This window comes from Protopterus annectens, chromosome 8.part0, assembly GCF_019279795.1.
Source record: "Protopterus annectens isolate FY-2018-M chromosome 8.part0, PAN1.0, whole genome shotgun sequence".
Taxonomy (NCBI): Eukaryota; Metazoa; Chordata; order Ceratodontiformes; family Protopteridae; genus Protopterus; species Protopterus annectens.
In genome coordinates this window covers 148,442,997-148,464,008 of record NC_056741.1, presented here as the reverse complement: position 1 = coordinate 148,464,008, position 21,012 = coordinate 148,442,997, and the positions used below count along the sequence as shown (strand labels likewise).

Sequence of the window (21,012 nt, the reverse complement as noted above, 5' to 3'; positions counted from 1 at the left end):
ATGCATTTAGCTAGGTAATAGTTATCAAATTCCACATTTTTGTAGTTAGTTAGGAGTTTTTCTAACTTGTAAATGAGGAATTTGTGGCCCCTGGTTTGGGGTTTGGGCTGTTTTTTGTCCCTTTTTGGTTTTTTTTTTTGTTCGGGGTGCTCCCTTTTTTGAAGGAAATTGTTTTAGGGTTTTTGGTCTGGGTTTTCCCTTTTTCCTTGGGGGGTTTTGGGGATTTCCCCGTCCTTGGCTGCTTTTGGGCCTTTTCAAGGTTAGGGATTCCGGGGATTAATAGCAACCATTTCTTGGAAAACTTAAACCGAGCAAAATCTTTTTTTTTCTTTTTGCTGCTCCTTTTCCAATATTTGTGTTTTTTTCTTTAAAAAGTTAGAAATTTTTTTTCCAGGGGGTTTTTAACTGAAAATTTTTGTCCTGACCCTTTTTGGAAGTAAAATGGATTTTTTTGAAATTTGGGCCTTTCCTTCTTTTTTTTTTTCAAAAATTTTGAATTCTTGTCTCATTTTTTTCCCTTGTTCTTATGGGAAAATAAATTTTGGGGGGTTTTTTTTTTACACCCCAAAAAGTTTTTTTTCCCAAAGGAAAAATTTGTTTGATTTTGACGGGGGTGCGTTTTGTTTTCTTTTTGTTTTGGTTCCCTGGGCTGGGGGTCTTTTACCTAAATTTTTTAAATTTTGGGGTTTTTTGTGGTTTCCTTGGCTCCGGAGCCCTTTGTATGTTAACTTTTTAACGAATTTGGTTGAGGTTTTGTTTGGGGCCTTTGTTTTTTTTTTTACCCTTTTGTAAAAGCCACATTTGGGGTTTAAAAATTTTTTGGGGCCCGTTAAAAATTTTTTCAAAATGTTTTTGTTAAAAGAATTTTTTAAATTTTTTTTTTTACTTTTTTGGAATGGACGATATTTTTTCTGGCTGTGTTTTTGTTGTTTCTTTGATTTTTTTTTTTAAATTTTTGAGTTATTTTTTTTTGAATGGTTTTTTTCCTGTTTGGGTTTTCAATCCCGGGTTTTTTTCCCAATTTTGATATTTGTTTTTAAAAGGGGTTGGTGTCTTCGGGAAAAGGTGGGGGAATCTCAGGTTTTGGAGTTTTTTCTTGTTTTTTTGTTCCTTTTTCCCCCTGGGTGTTTTTTCTTCCTTTTTTGGGGTTTACCCGGTTTTTGGGGTTTTTTTTTGGGGATTTTTTTGGCCTTTTAAAATTTTCCTTATTTGTTTGAATTTTTTTTATTTTTTTTTTTTTATTATTTTTTTTTCTTATTTTTTTTTTTTTTTTTTTTTTTTTTTTTTTTTTTTTTTTTTTATTGTTTTTTTTTTTTTTTTTTTTTTTTTTTTTTTTTTTTTTTTGGGGGGGGGGGGGGGGGGGGGGGGGGGGCGGGGGAGGAGGGGGGGGGGGGGGGGGGGGGGGGGGGGGGGGGGGGGGAAAGGGTCCGGGGTTCCCTTTTTGTTTTTTTACTAAAATTTTTCTAAAAATTTTTTTTTTGTCTTGTTTTTTAACAGGGGGGTTTCCCCACCCTTTTTTGTCTTGCTAGGAAACATTGGAGTTCCGTTTCTTTTGCTTTCCATAACAGGACCATGTCGTCTATGTAGCATTTGTAGTACGCTACATGTTCGAACCCTTTAAGTTTGGTGAAGGAGTCAGCCTCCCATGCGCCAAGGACTAAATTTGCGTAGGCGGGCGCCAGTTTCGCGCCCATAGCTACGCCTTTTAGCTGTTGATATATTTTGTCTTCAAACGAGAAAAAATTGTTCTCCAAGACTGTTTTTAGCAGGGTGCACATTGTGTCCGCCCTTTTTGGGTCTATTTTCCTGTGCGCTGTGAGGTATCTTTGTACCAGGCTTAATCCCTCTGTGTGGGGAATGCTTGGGTATAGCGCTACAATGTCTAGCGTAACTAGGGTGATACTCTCTAGGTTTTGATTTTGTTGGACTTGGTAGATTCCGTTGAGAAACTCCCATGAGTCCTTCATGTAGTGTTCTGAGCTTTGCACGATTGGGTTAAAGTAAAAATCTAATAACTCGAATATGAATTCTGTTTTTGTTTTTTTGGAAGACACTATGTGTCTCAGTGGTGGGTCCTTTTGGTTTTTGTGGATCTTGGGGATCCCAAACAGTTTCCCTACCTCTGGGGAGTCTACTGTCATAAATTCTAGTTCTTCTTCACTGATCCTGTTTTGTACGCTAATTTAAGAAGTGTTGAGTCTATCTTTTAAACTTACTCAGTACTTCGCCCTTTACTGATTAGCTTGAATGAAGAGTCCTGAGACAAAATATCTAACATTTTGTTGTTGTACTTCTCGTAGTCCATTACTACAATCCCTGCTCCTTTGTCTGCCTTCATAATTCTAAGTTGTTTGTTGTTGCAAATTTCGTGAAGTTTATCCTTTTCTTTTATACTGAGGTTGCTTTTGTAGTGCCGCGGTTTATTCTGGAGCAGTACCCTGATTTCATTTTCACATAGCTTTGAAAATACATTGATGTTGCTGTTAAGCAACGGGTTGTAGGTGCTTTTTCTTCTGAGTACTGGTGGCCCTGGGTCACCTTCGTCAGACGAGTCGCTAGTTTGGCTGCAATCTTGTGTGCTGGACTGCGTTTGTTGTTCTGCCTTGTCGGCAGACGGCGTGGCTGCTTTTTTCTTTTTAGTGGGGAGCTCTCCCTGGCCCTTTTTGTCTGTCTGCTTGGGGAGTATTCTTGCCTCTTTTGCGTCGCATATTTCTACTCTGTCTAAATTTGTCTGTTTAACTCTGATCTCTGTGCCTATCTGTCTAGAACTGTCCCTATCGTGTTTCTGAACATGGTTTGCATTTCTGTCTGTGCTGTTCATTACTTTCTTGCCTCTTACCTGAGCGTAATTGTCGTTCATTGTATGACCGACAGCTTTGCCATTTTCAGTAACAGTTACCATAAAACTTTTAACGTTTGCATTACAACAACATTTAGCGTTTGCATTACAACTTTTATTGCTCTTGCTTACTGTATTTTTATCATTGGTATCTATCAGCGTTGTGATATGATAAAGACCAGCTGTATTATTAGCAACATTGAACACATTGTTATCAGCATTGAACACATTAATATCATTAGTAGTACTGTATAATACATTAGCGTTAAACAAAGGCGGTGAGCTCCACTGGAAAGAAAAAAGCAGCCACGCCGTCTGCCGACAAGGCAGAACAACAAACGCAGTCCAGCACACAAGACTGCAGCCAAACTAGCGACTCGTCTGACGAAGGTGACCCAGGGCCACCAGTACTGAGAAGAAAGAGCACATACAACCCGCTGCTCAACAATAACATCAATGTCTTCTCAAAGCTATGTGAAAATGAAATCAGGGTACTGCTCCAGAATAAACCACGGCACTACAAAAGCAACCTCAGTTTAAAAAAAAAAAATAAACTTCACGAAATCTGTAACAAGAAACAACTAAGAATAATGAAAGCAGATAAAGGGGCAGGCATCGTAGTCATGAACTACGAGAAATACAACAAAAATGTTAGATATTTTATCTCAGGATTCTTCATTCAAGCTAATCAGTAAAGACGGCACTGAGTAAGTTTAAAAGATAGACTCAACACTTCTTAAATTAGCCAAAACAGGATCAGTGAAGAGGAACTGGAATATATGACAGTAGACTCTCCAGAGGTAGGGAAACTGTTTGGGATCCCCAAGATCCACAAGAATCAAACAGACCCGCCACTTAGACACATAGTGTCGTCAAAAACAAAAACAGAATTTGTCTCAGAGTTACTAGATTTTTACCTCAACCCAATCGTTCAAAGCTCTGAACACTACATGAAGGACTCCTGGGAGTTTCTCAACGGAATCTACCAGGTCCAACAAAATCAAAACTTAAAAGGTATCACCCTAGTTACGCTAGACATAGTAGCGCTGTACCCGAGCATTCCCCACACAGAGGGTCTAAGCCTGGTACACAGATACCTCACAGCACACAGGAAAATGGACGCAACAAGGGCAGACACAATGTGCACCCTGCTCAAAACAGTCCTTGAGAACAATTTCTTCTCGTTTGACGACAAAATCTATCACCAACTAAAAGGCGTAGCTATGGGCGCAAAAATGGCGCCCGCCTACGCAAATCTAGTCCTCAGCGCATGGGAGGCAGACTCCCTCACCAAACTTAAGGGATTCGAACATGTAGCGTACTACAAACGCTACATTGACGACATGATCCTGGTATGGAAAGCAAAAGAAAAAGAACTGGAATGCTTCCTAGCAAGAATCAAGGAAAGCATCCAGTTCATAGACTTTACGCTAGCAGGGTCAGGTACTAAGATTAACTTCTTAGATGTCACCCTCAGCTGGGACGACAGCAAAAAGAAATTCGAATCTAACCTGTACAGAAAACCAACACACAAAAATAACTTGCTTGACTTCAGAAGTCAGCACCCCCCGTTCATAAAAAAGAACATAATCAAAGGGCAGTTTGTCCGCCTAAGCAGGCTAGTAAGTGAAGATGACCAATTTGAAATTGAGAGCCTTAAGCTAAAAAATCTATTTCTCGAGAAACAATACCCTAACCTCATGGTTGACAAAGTCGCCCAAGAAGTTACAGACCACAGACATGATAGGCACTCCCCCATCCTGGCCCAAGGATACAAGAAAAACAAAGACAAAAAGGACTCTCAAAACCTGAGATTCCCTCTACCAATTTCGATTGACGCCGAAGCCATCAAGAAAACAATCAGTCAAAACTGGGACATCCTAGAGTGTAGCCCAGAACTACACAAATCACTAGGACCCCAACCCCAGTTCACTTACAAAAAAACGAACTCACTCAAACAAATGTTCGAGTTCCGTTACAAGGGCGAGGTAGCACCAAAGACAGGGACACTGACTGGCACACAGCCATGCAACAACTGCATATGCTGCCAGTACATTAATGTAGGTGACAAACTGGTGTTAAGTTCTTTGAACAAAACTGTCTGCTTTAAAGATGCATACGATTGCAACACAACAAATGTAGTTTACATCGCAGTATGTGAATGATGCAAAGCATTCTACATAGGGATGACCACACGGAGGCTCAGCGATAGAATCAAGGAACACTACCAAGCCATTAGGCGAGGCGATGGAAACAATGCATTAGCAAAACATGCGGAGCAATGCATACAACCATCTATATTCAAATTCCAAGTACTAGAGAAAGTCACCACCTTTACAGGTGAATCCAGTACACCTCTTGAGCTTAGAGAACTCAAATGGCAAATAGAAACAAAAGCAGACACACCCCCAGGGCTCAACGGCAATCTAAACATAAAGTGCCTCCTTAAATGGCTAAGCTAGTACTTGTTGCTGTAAAGACGTACAAACACGTCACAATGATATTTGCATAACAGTATTTATTTACAGTTGGAATGTAAAATGTAGATTTCTGAAGAAGTTCGATCTATTTGAAAAAATAAACAAGCGAACGAAAGCGCTTAAATCTACTACCGGCTCCAGTGTGTTACTTCCAGATTAGTCCAAGGTACATCATTGTTATATATATATATATATATATATATATATATATATATATATATATATACACACACATATATATATGGGTCTACTTTGATTCACTGAAAATTAATTTCACTGAATTTCAAAACACTTATGCCAAATCACTGAAAGCTCAAATCACTGAATCACATTTCACTGAATGTAAGTACTGTTGGGCAAATAAAATGTATATGCCCTTTTCCCTACTGTAGTGCAATCCTGGAGTTAGTATATATAGTTAGGGGGGGGGGGTACAACCCCCCCCACCTATTCTTGGTTTTATATAGTTAGTTTTCAGTGAAAAGAGATTCATAAATATAAAAGCTAAGTAGGTAGGGGGCTACGCCCATCACACCCCCCTTAACTATATATATGAACTTCAGGATTGCACTACAGTGGGGAAAAGGGCATATACGTTTTAGTTGACCAACAGTACTTACATTCAGTGAAATGCAATTCGGTGAAATGAGATTTCAAGGATTTGAGCTTTCAGCGATTTTTTTGACGGTGAATTGAAATTCAGTGAAATGCGTTTTCAATGAATGAAAGTAGACCCATATATATATATATATATATATATATATATATATATATATATATATATATATATATATATATATATATGTGTGTGTGTGTGTGTGTGTGTATAAAATATACAGGCATAATTTCTAAAAGGCAACAGGCAGCAATTAATATAATGTTGGCTGTTAATTTAAAAACATTACTTCAAATTTGCATTGCTTTTAATTTCAAAACACATATAATAGACAAAAATTCATTCAACCTGGGGGGGGGGGGTGCTGTCAGCACTGGTTTTCAACTGCCATTTTAGCTCACAAAGTTCTAAGTATTTGCTCCAGGCACCCCCTTGGGATTGTTAGTAACCTTTCCTAGGACTTGAAAATAAATCTTATGGTCTGGATATAATGCAGTATGTCTAAATAGTGCATTCTTGATATTATTAATATTTATGTCATATAGATGTTCATATATCCTTTACTTTAAAGTGCATTCAGTTTTACCAATGTAGAAAGCCATACATTGATTGCAAGTAGCAACATAAGTAACACCTTTGGTATTATAATTATTAAAACTTTGATCACCAAATAAAATCTTGTAATAACTGATGTTAAGGATTTATTCAGATCTTTTGTACATTGTATAGGGTTAGAATGGTTCAATTTATAGAATTAGAGTGGTGTGCACTTAGTGAAGGCATTAATGAATCCAGCCTAGTGTGTTTTTTACATCTTCCTTGGATTTTTGCCAAAGCCTTTTTGTGAGAGTCATCTCACTTTGCAGTTTGTTGTGGCTGATTCCTTATCAGGAGTCTTTTGTAGTTCTGATTATTTAAAAATGTGCCAATAGCTTGGGAGAGTTTTCTGCTTCTCTGACCCCTGAAGTTGGGTCTTATGTGAATCAGATTATCTAACCTGTCTCACGTTCCCAAACATGCCTTAAGAAGTGTGTATGATTGTCATATTACTTCATCTACTGTTTTAAGGAGAATTTTTTGGGGTACATATCCAAAACATTTCAGATGAGTTGAAGTCAGAAATTCTGATTCCCTCTCTAGACAGAGATATTTTTTATGGGCCAACTGCTACTCAGTTCCACAAACATTGAAATGAGAAGGGTAAATTAAGCCAGGGAGTATCCAGGATTTTTCAGGTCGCCAGGTTCTTCTCCTCCAAACAACTTTATTCTGGTCAAAGGGCAAAACAAACCAAGGGCACAGCCTAATCCTAGGCAGGCTTCTAAGAAGAAATGTAGGATAGAACCAATCCCAACCCTCTTCCAAGAAAACCAACCAGTTTCCCCTAAAGCAGAGTAAGCACCAGCTTGTAAATGACTATGCCAGAGATCTGATCACCTTAACTCCTACCCCTTCCCCTGGTTCTTTTCCCATTTTCCCATTTTCCCATTTCAGAGAATCTGACCCTTCATGCCCCAGCTTGATGTGAAATAATTTCAGACAAATTGGTTTTGAAGGAGATCCAGGAGGGTTCAGCTGGCAATAGAATAAATCTCCCCCATCTTTCACAAGATTACTCCTCACCCTCCCAATCAAACTGATTATTTTTTCCAAGTTTTCCAACATATGTTACAGTCAGGAGTTATAGAACAAGTTCCTGTAGAAAACATAATAAATGGCTTTTATTCCAGATTGTTTCTGGTCCCAAAGAAGGAGCACTCATGGAGACCATTTCAGTATATTGTTTTCTCAATTTGTTTGTAAAAGTTCTGAAATATATAATATTAACACTTCAAACTGTGTTAGCGCTTCTCTGTACGTTGACAGGATGAGTATGTTTACCAGAACTTAAATATGCAAGTAAAAAGAAAAATGTTAATACAATTTAGAACTTTAGACGTATATGTAAATTAACTGAAAATGTATTTTTCAAAAGTATGTCAAGAAACGTGTAACTAACAATAGTGTTGGATGAAAAAAAAATGTGGACAAGTTGCTTGTGAGGTATGGGTGACTTTGAATGAAGAAGAGGGAAAAATATAGCAGGTATCCAGTGTTGAATGTAGAAGAGGGCAAAATGTAGCAGGTATCCAGTGTGACAGTGGTGAAAGGAAGGAGGATAAATGTAAAGTACCAGAGACAAATAAAATCATGTTTTTCCTGTTTTTTTTGTGGAGATTTGCCACATCCTATACAGAATTACAGCAAAGGATTTGGATTTGGGAAATGTGAAGAACTTGGTAATTCAGGGAAGAATTGCAGACCTAATTGTGGAGAATGTGGGAGATTGACCATTTTTGGTTTGTTTGACCTTTAATTATAGATGAAGGAGGGACTAATGAACAAAGTGAAATGGAAAAAAATTAGAGGACGTGATAAATGAAGGGGAGAAGACCAGATGGCTTAATGTTTAAGGTCTTTGCCTCCCATGCACAAGGTACAAGGTTCGATCCTGACCTCTGACCAATGCCTGTTTGGAGTCTGTATGTTCTCTCTGTGGGGTTTCTCCCATGTCCAAAAAACATGCTGAGTGTTTCCATCTCAAACTCACCAATGAATGGAGCTGTGGGCAGCAGCACAGACTCTACATGGTGCCCTGTAGGGGGAAGAGCTGTACAGACCAATCACTTTGGGCTTCTACTGTGGTGCGCAGTATCCTCAAGATAGCAGAACACAGATCACTGACTGCTCATCGTGGCAGGGCTAGCCACTTGACGGTGTAAAATATGGCTCTAGGTGATTTGGTCATGTTGACTAATGTTGCCAAAACTGGGCATGGGTAGTTACCGGTGATAAGGGGGTTGAGGACCCGGCCTACTCTGACCCATGGCAGGGACCCTTATTAATGGTGGAAGGGGTATATGTGCCCCTACTGGCCAGTGTGTGCCTGCCATAAAGCCCAACAGCCCTGGGTCAATAAGTTACTGGCTGGCTGGTGTCTAGTGAGCCAGCCTGGGCTACCTGGGATAGCTCTGAGCAAAAGGTGGACATAAAACCAACCAACCTGCCAAACATGAACTGAGAATTGCTACGCTTAATGTAGGTTCACTGATGACATGATGATGCGGAGGAGGCTGGACATCCTGTGTATCCAAGAGATGAGATGGAAGGGCAGTGCAGCAAAGCCACTTGGCTTGGGATCCAGACTCTACTACTCAGGTGGGGGACAGGCCAGAAATGGTACAGGAATTGTGGTGAGAGAGATGCTTCAGAAGGCAGTGAGGGCTATCATCAGAATTAATGGCAGACTAATGACAATCAGACTCCACTGTAATGATAGGGTAGTATTCGTAATCTCAGCCTGTGCCCCACAGCAGGGTTGTGATAGTGAGGAATAAGAGTGCATTCAGACAGCAGTTGCAGGACCTACTAGATAAAAGCAGGACAACATCAATTGGTGTTGATAATGGATGACTTGAATGCACATATCGGGACAGACAGAACAGGACATAGGACTACCTGGGTCCACATGGGTGGGGCAACAGGAATAAAGAAGGAGAAACCATTCTAGACTTCTGTCTGGCAATTGGCTTGATAGTAGCCAGCACATGGTTCAGAAAGAGAAACAGTCACAAGATCACATGCAAGAGTAGCCAACATGCAATTCAGGTAGACTTCCTCCTAGTAAGGAAAAGGCACTGGGGTAGAATCCATGATTGCAGAGCCATCCCCAGTGAAAGTCAGCCCACAGCATAAATCATTAGCCACAATCAACTGCAAACAGTGGTCAGAGAAGGCTCTAAGGTCAACAGAGACCAGGCTGAAGACCTGGAAGTTGACTGAAGAGAAAGTACAGCAGTTCAAGTAATTACTCAGGGCTCTAGCACCCCAAGAAGGAGAGGAAATAGGTAGAGTTGAAGAAGAGTGGCAGAGCCTAAAAACAGCATGTGTTAGGACTACAGAAAAAGATATGTCGCCGAGCCACGTATGGAAATAAGGTACTTAAGGAAAGCTGGTGGTGGAATGCAGAAGTCCAGGAAGTCATCAAAAGAAAGTAGGAGTGCAGGCAAAAGTGGGAGATAGAAAAGACTGACCAGGCTAGGAAGGACTACTGGTTGGCTAAGAAAGATGTTACAATAGCAAAAAATAGGGCATCGGAGGCACTCTACCACTGGAAAGTGACTCAGCACAGGGCACAAAGAAACTATATCAGGTTGCAAGGCAAAGACAGAAAGATAAAGAAGATAGTCAGATACCCTTCATAAGGGATGCCAGAAACAATCTACTCACCAGTCCACAGGACATCAAAGGCAGATGGAAGGAGTATTTCCAGCAACTTCTGAATGAAGAAAACCCCACAGAAGGTGTACTGCCCCAGAAACAGCCTACTGTGAGAGAAGAAGAGGAGCCCACCTTAGAATAAGTAACAACAGCACTAAGGAAGATGAAGTCAAAGAAAACAGCAGGCTCAGATGAGGTCACGGCAAATATGATAAAGATGCTGGATGAGATAGGGGAGAAATGGCTCCTGAAGGTACTAATAGCGGTGTGGAGAGAAAGGCGTAGCCCAGATGACTGGAGAATAAGCATACCTGTGCCAGTGTACAAGAACAACGGGGACATCTACAACTGTGGGCAATACAGAGGCATCAAACTCCCACCACATTGCATGAAAGTTCTGGAGAGGGTGATTGATAAATGGAAATGCAGAGTAGTAGAATGTAAGTTGGGAGATGAACAGTTCGGATTCAGATCAGGATGCAGCACAATTGAACCGATGTTTGCAGTGAGACAGATACTTGAGAAGAAGCTAGAGATGAGGAGAGAGTCCAACTGGGCATTCCTAGACTTGGAGAAAGCATATGACATGGTCCCAAGAAAGTTGATCTGGGCAGTACTGAAGTGGTTTGAAGTCCCAGAAACATTGGTAGAATTAGTGCAAGCTATGTACAAGGACCCAGTGACTCAAGTATAAAACAGTGTTCGTGCCTCACAGAGGGGTTCCCAGTGGGAGTGGGTGTACACCAGGGTTCAGCTCTGAGCTCACTGCTGTTCATACTGGTGATGCACTACATTAGCAAACAGGTTGGAGGGACAGATCAACAAAGCTGCTGTATGCAGACAATGTGGCACTACATACAGCCTCTGAGCTAGAACTTCAGCAAAGGATAGTGGAATAGAATGCAAATCTGAAGACACTTGGGATGAAGCTAAGCACAGATAAGATGGTGGTAATGGCAGCAAATTGGAGAAATCAGAAGAAGCTGAGAATAGAGACAGAAGGGAAGATAGTGGAACAGGTAAACAGCTTCAAGTATCTGGGAGGGGTGGTTGAAGAGAAGGGTAGTCTGAATGAAGAGGTCAAAGCTAGAATCAGAGGGGCTGCAGCCAACTGGCACAGAGTATCAGGTGCAGTCTATGACAGAAGAATGCCAAAGAAGCTGAACAATAAAGTGTACAAGACAGTGGTGCGACTAGTACTACTGTATTTTACAGAAACCTGGGCAGTAAATGCAGAACAGTTAAAGAAGCTAGAGGTGATGGAAATGAAGTGCCTGGGAAAGGTCGTAGAATGCACACTGTGGGACAGGTGAAGAAATGATGACATAAGAGCAGAAGCCAAAATATCCAATTGCAGAAAAGATCAAAGAGAACAGATTACAGTGGTTTGGGCACGTGTAGAAAAGCAGAAGACAATCTGGTGAGGAAGATTTGGGACAGACAAGAAGAAGGTAAGAGGAAGCGAGGACGTCCTGCCAAGAGGTGGATGGATTGTGTGAAAGAAGATCTGTGACAGTCAGGCATGAGTGAGGAGTGTAGTACTGAACCGAGTGAGTTGGCGACAGTTAACACGGTACCCGACCCCATGTAGAAAAAAAATGGGAAAAAGGAGGCTGATGATGATGATGATAAATAATGGGAAGAAAAAATCTGGTCTTAAATCAGATGGTTTAGGGGTATGATTGTTATAAAGAAATAAATCAAGTCAGAAAAAGAGGGATTTTGTAAGTAGTAAATGGATGGATGAAAGAAGGAATAAACTGTGAAGAAAGCTATGATGGTGTAATAAAGTTTTTATACAGGGAAAGGGAGAAAAAGAAGAAATAAAAATAGAAGCCAATTACTCTGGGGGAAACAGTTTATACATTTTTATGAAAATTAATCACAAAAGAATGATGAGGATTTTGGATGAAGTAATAACTGAGGCAGTATATGGAGTAAGGAAAAGACATGTAGGTGAAATGTTTGTGATAGTAAAGAAGTAGCAAAAATATAAGAGATGGGAAAGGTGAAGGAATAATTGTGGTCTGTGATGTGGCAAAAGATTTTGATAGTATAAATCACGATGAAATGTGGAATATTTTTAGGTTGTCTGAGATGTTGAATCAATGGTTCAGAAAAAAGTTTAAGATACAAAGGGGGGGTGGACAAACATGTCCACTGAGTATGTGGCCAGTTGTGATAATGATGAATGCAGTCATAAGAACCTGTAAGAATGGTCTAGATGAAGTTAGATGGAAGGCTAACAATGGAATAAGACTACCATTAATATTATGTTATGCAGCTGATTTAGTATTAATAACAAAAACAAAGCAAGGATGAAAGAAGTGATTCTTAAATATGAACATTACCGAGGAGAGTAGGTTAAGTAAAAACTGAGTAAAAGATTTAGAGAAGCAGTGCATATTAGGGGAATTTATTTTATAAGAATTAAATTAGTAGGTGTGAGATGTGGAAAGTATCAGGTAGTGATAGAATAATGGGGAGAACTGCTAAAAAATAAGATTGATAAAGTGGGGGAAGATATTTCAATGGACTTCAAGAAATAAGGTTTCAAGTTTAAGTTCACATTCAACTTTATTTAGGTGCTTTATTATAAAGCACCATTACAGTACATGTACGGAATATAAAACAGAAAATAAAATTACTACAAAGTGAAGTCATAGACATTAGCCATGCTCACCAAAAACCATATCAAGCAAAGATAATCTCAATGACTGTCTAAAGCTGCTGAGTTTATGGCACACCTGGAGTCACCCAGGTAGTGAGTTCCACAGGTACGTAGCCCGGTAGTAAAATAAATGGAAACCTGAGGTTTCCATACTCACCTGGGGAACTGCCAGCAGCCCCTTGGAGGATGAACTCAACAACCACTCAAGACTTTAGCATTCAGGAAGATCCTTCAGGTTTCAGGGACCCAAGATGTGGCTGGATAAGTATACTAACACCAATAAGTTAAAATAATTATGCATTGGATTGGTAGCTAATGAAGGCTATGCAGAACTGGTGTTGTATATGATGGTAACTTGATGTACTCTTCTGTAGCCTTGCAGTAGAACTGTAGACAGTTTAACTTGGTGTTAGGTAATCCTAGATATAGGGTTTAGCAGCAGTCCAAATTGGAAGAGACCATTGTATGAACAACAGTTGAGAGATCTGCATGTGTTATAAGGCCCTTAATCCAGGTTATATTCTTCAGATGGAAGTAGGAAGATTTAACGACATCTGACACCTGGTCCTGAAATGTCAAACATGAATCTAAAAAAATCCACAGGTTACACACAATTTGGGAAAATTCTAGCTTTTCTTCTCTATACAAAATGTAATTAGGAAATGGGGGAGCAGAAGAATCTCTCAGATTTGCATGAACTGCAATGGTCTCAGTCTTAGCAGTGTTCAGTTACATTAAGATTGCCTATTTTAACTTTTTGACAAGTAAGAGGAAAACCAGTCAAGATATCGCCCTGAAATTTCACAGTAAGTGCATACATGATGTATTAAGATGCTATGATCCACAGTTTCAAAAGCATACAAGCAGACCTCTCGACTGCCCCTATGTTGGAGGAATGTTCCAATTTTCAGGCCTGATTTAGGATGTCCCTATTTTTGGAGGTATGTCCATGTTTTCAGACTTGATTTACCCCTTCACACACTTTTCTGAATCCTCCTTATCACATGATTTTTGAAGCTGACTAGTGTATTTGAAAACAGACTACCTGATCAACATACTAGTGGCAAGAAGAATTTTAGAGGATATACCTTACAACTCCCATTCTCTGAAGTAAAACAAACTAACCTTGTGTGGAAGTATTTTGTGAAACAGTTCATTAAACTCTACAGATTTTGCACTATTTGTTTGATAATGTGCTTACAGTGTATTTTTCCATCATTTTTGTCATTCATGCTTTTTTTTAATGTGTTTCTGAGCAGCATCCCAGATTCCTACTAAAAGCAGGAAGTTATTCACTATTTGTTATTCATATTTTATGCTTATTAGATGACTAGATTTTTACCTGGTTGCTCCTATTTTTCTGTGGCTTTTCTTCTTATTTTCAATGTCTGCAAGTTGAAAGATATGCAGACGAGAGATCCAGGAGGGCCAGCACTTTGTAGTGCCTCTAGTTTTCTGCCATAAGGAAATCGGTAACTACTCTGACTAGAGCAGTGTCAGTGCTATGGCGAGTACAAAAGCTTGACTAAATAGATCTTTGCATCCACTGACATACAGGTGGGTTTACAACAGCTGATAAACAACTTTCTCAATAATCGTACCTAAAAATAGAAGATTAGAGATTGGCTGGTAATCATTTAAATTCATAGGGTCAAGTGATTGTTTCTTGAGTGTTGGATCATCAAAGCCTCCTTCAAGGCTAAAGGAAAAACTCCCTCCCTCAGAGACTGAGCAAGATCCTATAAATTGTTAGACATAATACATCATTATTGTCCGCAACCAGTCTGGATGGACTGCGGTCCAAACAGCAAGTTGTAGGTTGCAGTTTGATAACAATGGAAGTGAACCAAAACCTGGAATAGAGAACACTGACCAAGACTCTTTAGAGGAGAGGAGGACATACCGTATCACCCTTAGGTCAACTACAGAAAGAGCTCCCCTGATGGAAGCAATCTTGTGAACAAAAATGAGCAACAAGATCACACTGTACAGTGGACATAACTCTTCTGTTGACCAAATAGGCTGAGCTGCACAACATCTCCACCACCAGGAAGAATGCAGTTAGAGCCGACTAGCTGCTGTACAGATTTCCTGAGATAGAAACTTTTTTTTTTTTTTTGAGAAATCTCAGTTTGATAGTTTATATAGAGTTCAGCAAGCTCAAACTACACCCACCTCCACACGTGGTGCAAAGAGAATAGTCGAACCAGGGTTGTAGTACTTGGGCAAACACAACCTGGGGCTAAGGAGCCCATGGTAAGGTGAACTGTGCTATTGTAAACCTCTACCAGGGCATTCACAGAACTATCACCACCATACAAATCAAATGAGGAAAGAAAATTAGCAAACATAATATCTGTGATCTTACATAAATTACACACCTCTCTCAGTTGAAAGCCAGGGGGGAGCACTAACTCAAAATGGACTGTGAAATGGTCAGACCATGAGACTGGGTCTACCACCAAATACAAGGAGGCCAAATACATTGGGAACACTAAATCCAGTATATTACAAGCTTATGTATTGCAGAGGAAATGACCTGAGCATACCCTAACCCTTCATAATACTAGTGAAGTTACGGGCATGAGACACTGATTAGTCATCAGTCCAGATATTGAAATCACCCAGCACCATATTGTATTGGTGGTCAAATACTGAGTCAATGAGGAAATCAGCGAACTCCTGTAGGAATGTACACACACAACCTGGTGGATGATATATGAGGAGAAACCTATAACTTGATGTTGCAACAAAGACATATTCAAAGGAAGTCATCTTTCTAGTGTCTACTTTGGTCAATCTCACTTTGTAAATACTAGATACTGCTACCCCACACCAGTCCTACTTCTTCTAGGACAGTATATAACAGAAACCCCAGCCAAGTGTGAGTTATGAATGCCAGGGCAAAGTCACACAGCAAATCAGAAATTAGTCCGTGCTTGTTGCAGATCAGCTGAGCATTACAATAAGGGGCACTTGAGGATGGCGGATTCTTACTACAAGCTGTAGATAGTGTAAAGGGAAACCAGCACAGTAAAGAGGTGGAACATACAAAATCTAAACTAAGAATTTAAAACCAAAAGTCCACCTGAAGAAATGTGGAAACCAGCTCAAGAAAGGAAAATGCAATGACCAATGAATCAGGGACTCCATGAAACATAAATAAATTTGTGTTGTTTTCTTGGACAGCGCAGTGGTGCAGCAGTACTGTTGTCGCCTTATAGCAAGAGGTTCTCCGATTCGATTCTCAGCTGGGGAGCCTTCTGTGCAGAGTCTGCATGTCCTCCCTGCGTTCTTGTGGGTTTCCTCCGAGTGCTCCGGTTTCCTCCCACGTTACAAAGACATGCATCTGGAGCCTTTCTCCCCAGGCCTCTGCTGAAAATTGGCTTTGTTCCAAGTCGGATTTTCACAGTTAACAAATATTAAATAAATAAATAAATAAAACAATAAATAAATTGGCTATTGTTGCTTCCTTTCTGGGGTTGGTTTACGCATTTCTTCAGGTGGACACTTGGTTTTAAATTCATAGTTTAAAGGGACCCTAGGTACTATTAGTAGATGAGATGTCCTACAGTTAGTCTTAGGAAAGTGAGTTTGATTCCTCTAATCCAGGGCTAGTATTCATTCTAGGTAGGCCCTGTCATAACGGAACTTACAACCTTATGACCACTGCAGTGTTTACACAAAATATAACATCTACAAAATTGAAAAGTCTTGACTGGTAGTCTTGATTGGATAAATGGATCCAAAAACAATAATAAATTATGATTATAATAAATTACCATAATATAAAAACATGATTACAAAAAACATAAAATAGAAAAGCCTAAAAAATCAAAAAAAAAAAAAAAAAAAGCACAGGACTAATTCAGTAAATCCTTCTAAATTCCAGATTTAAGTAGAAAAGGCATAAACGTATCAACTTCGGCCTACAGATTTAAAAGGCATGAGAAGACCATATCTTGCATATTACTCTTATCCTTTAAATTTTTTTTTCAGTCAAAATGAATAGTTACAGCCTAAAATAGTATTAGACAAGAAATGAATCATAAACTGGTGAAAAATTATTGTCAGAAATGTTTAACATACAAAGTGGGACCAAAATTAAACTTTCAACAAAAAAAAAAAATATTTAAAATGCTGTACTCCTGTTCAATAACCTCAAATAATTATAACCCCAAAGAAGAAGTTGCAATATCAGCATGTTTTCCAGTGGAAGCTTTTAATCGACAACTTAAGACTTTACTCTGCTAGCCAAAGTAAAAAGAGGAGCATATACAAAATGTCTAATCAGGAAAAAAAAACAGTCAAAACAGCTGAATACACTGTTTAAGAACTGATAGAAAAAGCAGAGGGAGGAAATAAAAACCCAAAATGGTTTCTTATTCGAGCACAGCAGCTGAAGATAACCTGAGTAAGGAGGAGTCTTCTAGGAGATCCTTCTCTTACTATGCCACTAGAAAACTGAAAGAGCTCTCTCTGTCTGTGGGTCTGAAAGGCAGTCCCTTTACTGTACAGGGAAAAGAAGAAAAGTATATAATGTGGGGAAAATGGTGGTGGTGAATTTAATAGATCCTTCATTGGATTTATTTGGGGTGTTAAAAATGGTACACTAAGAAAGAAGTACGGTGATAGGAGTGTTATTGTTTAAAATATGATTATGCATAGAAGGAAATCAAGCAAAAGAAAAGAAATAGGGAATATAAAAATATATGGATGGCAAAGAGCACGAAAAAGATAAAGATATGGAAAATTAAATTAAATGATGTTGAAAGAGATTGGAAACACATGTACAAGTTAATAATGGAAGAACCTTTTTTCTATTCCTTGGGAAAATGTAGACAAAGATGTGAAAATGCAATTAAAGAAAGACAGAAGAGACCTGAAATGTTTTATGAAGTTTTTTTTTGTTATGGAGACTTATTTTGGATAAATTCCCTGTGAAGGGAAATATGAAATATAGGTGTTTGAGGAATGTTTTTTTCATGTAAGTAAAGTTGAAGAAACATCACATCATGGTTTTCTGGGATGCAATGGAAGCAATGGTTTTTGGAATGTTTCCAGAGATCTTAAAAATGGAAAAAGCTTGAGAATATAGATATAAATATATTATTTGGTAAATACAAGGAATGGACTGAAAAAAGAAATAGATAAATGGGATAAGGTTTTATGATAATATGGTGTTTGTGGAAAAGATTTTGTGAAGAGTTGTTGTATAACAAAAAAGGACAATGAAGAAATAATGTTAGAAATAAAAAGATGGCTGTGGTTAAAGAGATGGGGATGGTAATTAATAATAGTAAATATATTGTAAAGTATATGATATGATATAACAAATGCGTAAACATTGTACAAAAGCTGTATAAATAAAGCAACCTCTGCTCTTTTTTTTTTCAATAAGTGCCATGAGATCTTTTACATCCACATGAGCTCCCACCAGTGCAGGCAGATGGGATATCAGTTTAATGTATCATCTGAAGGATGGCACACTCATGAGTGCAACACTCCCCTTATGCTGCACTACAGTGAAGGTACTGGAAAATTAATCCAAGTACATGATCTTGGACTAAAACCTGCAGTCTTATGATCTCACAGGACCAGAAGCAAGTATGCTACCTGTTGAGCCATTGACACTAAGAAATGAGATGCCTTCAGATATAAGTTGTGAAAATTTGAAGGCTTTATAGCTACTCTTGCAGCATGGTAGTGCTGAGGTCCATGATTACTATATTCACTTGGATTTTGGTACTGGAGTTGTATATGAGAGCTGCTTCCCAAAGGCAACAATGCTGCACTTTTGGACTTTAGTTTGAACCCTTTCACAAAACACCATTGGTTCGTAAGACCTATTTTTTAAAATGCTTCTGCACCAGTAATGGAACAGACAGTAATAACCAACATAAAGTCCTCACTGAATTTGGGAAGATATAGGTCAGAGTTTGTGCTCTGAAGGTTGGAAAAGTATATGTTAAAATGAAGGAATCCTAGTAATGGGACTTATTTGTATGGGTGAATATAGTAGCTGGGGTTCTTCAGATGCCAGTTCTGGGGCCTGAGTTATTTAATTTTCTTTTTATTTTTCCTCTTTCTTAAAATTTAATAAAGACTTTGTTTCCAGAATAAGCAAACAACTTCAAGATGAGGGTATATTAATGTTACCTGTATTTAAGAGTAGCTTTATGCTAAAAAGAATGTTAATTACATTACAGTGAATAACAATTTAAATACATAGTCATACATATTTAGTTTCATATGAATCAGACCACAGTTGTAAATGTTTTTAAAAGGCAAAGTATGGGTTATATGCAGATTGTTAAAACATAGTTAGAATATTTATGCAAAATTTTTCTGTCTTACAAAGCTGTCATAACCTTGAAGTTTTTTAATACAAAATGCCTCCCCAAAACAGACTGACATACAGACAGCTATATACACACAAGCTTCTGTCAACTCTGTAGTAATTGCTGATAAGAACGGTCAGTGTCCATGCCCAACTGCTGTTTCTACTATTAAGGATATTTTACAGGCTCATGCAAATTATGTGCAGATATGGGCACAAGGGTATTCACTCTGGTCGGAATCCAGTGGCAAAGGTTTGTTATAAACTTAGATCAATTTTGTCACAGTTGGCATCAATGCTGTTTAACAAAAATACTGCATAATATTATATATTTACCATTTATCCTTGCCCTTGTGGCCTGGGATGAGGCAAAAATGAATCTTCACTGAGCTACTCCAGTTACCCATTTTACAAATTATCAAATTAAATGAAGTGATGTGTAGTTATAAGAATAGAAGGACTGAATGCATTATAAAACACCTGTACATTTTAACAGCATAATGCTAGTATTCATAAATATGTGTGCCACTATGTAAATGTTTTTCATAGACAGTTGCATGCTGAAAAGAAATGTGAACTATTTTAGAACGATTAATAGTTTAACAATTATTGTATTATTTTTATTAATTATTCATATTCACAGAAGATTAATTTTGGAAATGGTCACCGAACTTAACCGTTAATGAATACTAATAATGTTTTTATTAATTTCTAGCTAAGCCATAATGCCAGCAAATTTGCCTTCTATGTGGAGCAAGAAGTCGTTGTCAAAAATCTGAAGCCAGCAGTTGTCAAAATCTATGACTATTATGAAAAAGGTTGGTTAAAGCAGACTTTAGACTATGATGCCATTACAGTGATATCCCATGATACTGTGAAGGGATTTCAACAGCCTCTTGGTGCTTGTCAAGTCCAGAGGTACTGAGTGAAGCATTTCCTATAGAGCATCTTCTTAAAAATTTGCAGTATTTCCTGGTTTGGTTCACAGTTAATACCCTATCAGGGTAAAACTAATACGAGTGCAGAAAAACATATATCTGATGTTATCATTTTCATTTGTTCCTCAACTAATGGGTTCCGATCTGATCCTTGGATCTGACTCGGACACTTTTTGCAGTCTAGGATCTGACTCTTGAGCTCTGCCCTTGACCCATAATGTCCCTGATCACTGCTTTACCTCAGATCTCATTTTCCACTCTAGTGATGATAGGATTATAGGAGGTTACTAGACTATTGGCCCTGAGGTCCTTGTAAGCCTAGCCAGGAGTTCAGCCCATGTTTAGATAAGTCAGCACCCCAATACCCCTGTCCAGCAGGGACACAGGTGGAATCCCAGGGGTATATTTTCTGATTCCCATCCAAGTTATCCAGGTTGCAGTTAAAAAGGGGTAAAGAGGTACAATGCTTGACGTGTAGAGGGAATCTATTCAATAGATGGGGGTGTCTCTGGGACACAAATCTGTCCTGCCAACAAGTCCTGTTGATGTCACAGACCAGGCTGAGGCTACGCATGTGAGTTACTTGAGTGGAGCTTGACTTGTGGATATGCAGCAGTCCCATCAAGGTGGGGTCCATGATTTCCTTGTATGCCAGACAGAGGTCACCTCTGAGGAGTCTGTATGAAGCTGAGTAGAGGGATAGGGCTTTTAGCCTATCTGTGTATGGTAGATGTCTGAGGCCCTGGATTCTCCTGATGAGGAACCTCTGTGGTCTCTCCAGCTGTTGCATGTGCTTTGCGAGGTACATGCTGAAAGGGGTGTTGTACTCAATAATGGGCCTTATAAGGGAAGAATATAAGGATGCTAT

General features: G+C 38.9%; 1 protein-coding gene across 1 annotated transcript in view; it reads left to right on the top strand.

Annotated features, from left to right (window-relative positions):
- LOC122808678 (alpha-2-macroglobulin-like) overlaps positions 1 to 21,012 on the top strand; it is a 2,073,303-nt gene that overhangs the window by 1,814,085 nt on the left and 238,206 nt on the right. Inside the window, exon 18 of the mRNA XM_044079658.1 lies at positions 19,922 to 20,024. Coding sequence (XP_043935593.1) covers positions 19,922 to 20,024 — 103 coding nt within the window. The remainder of the gene's footprint in view (positions 1 to 19,921; positions 20,025 to 21,012) is intronic.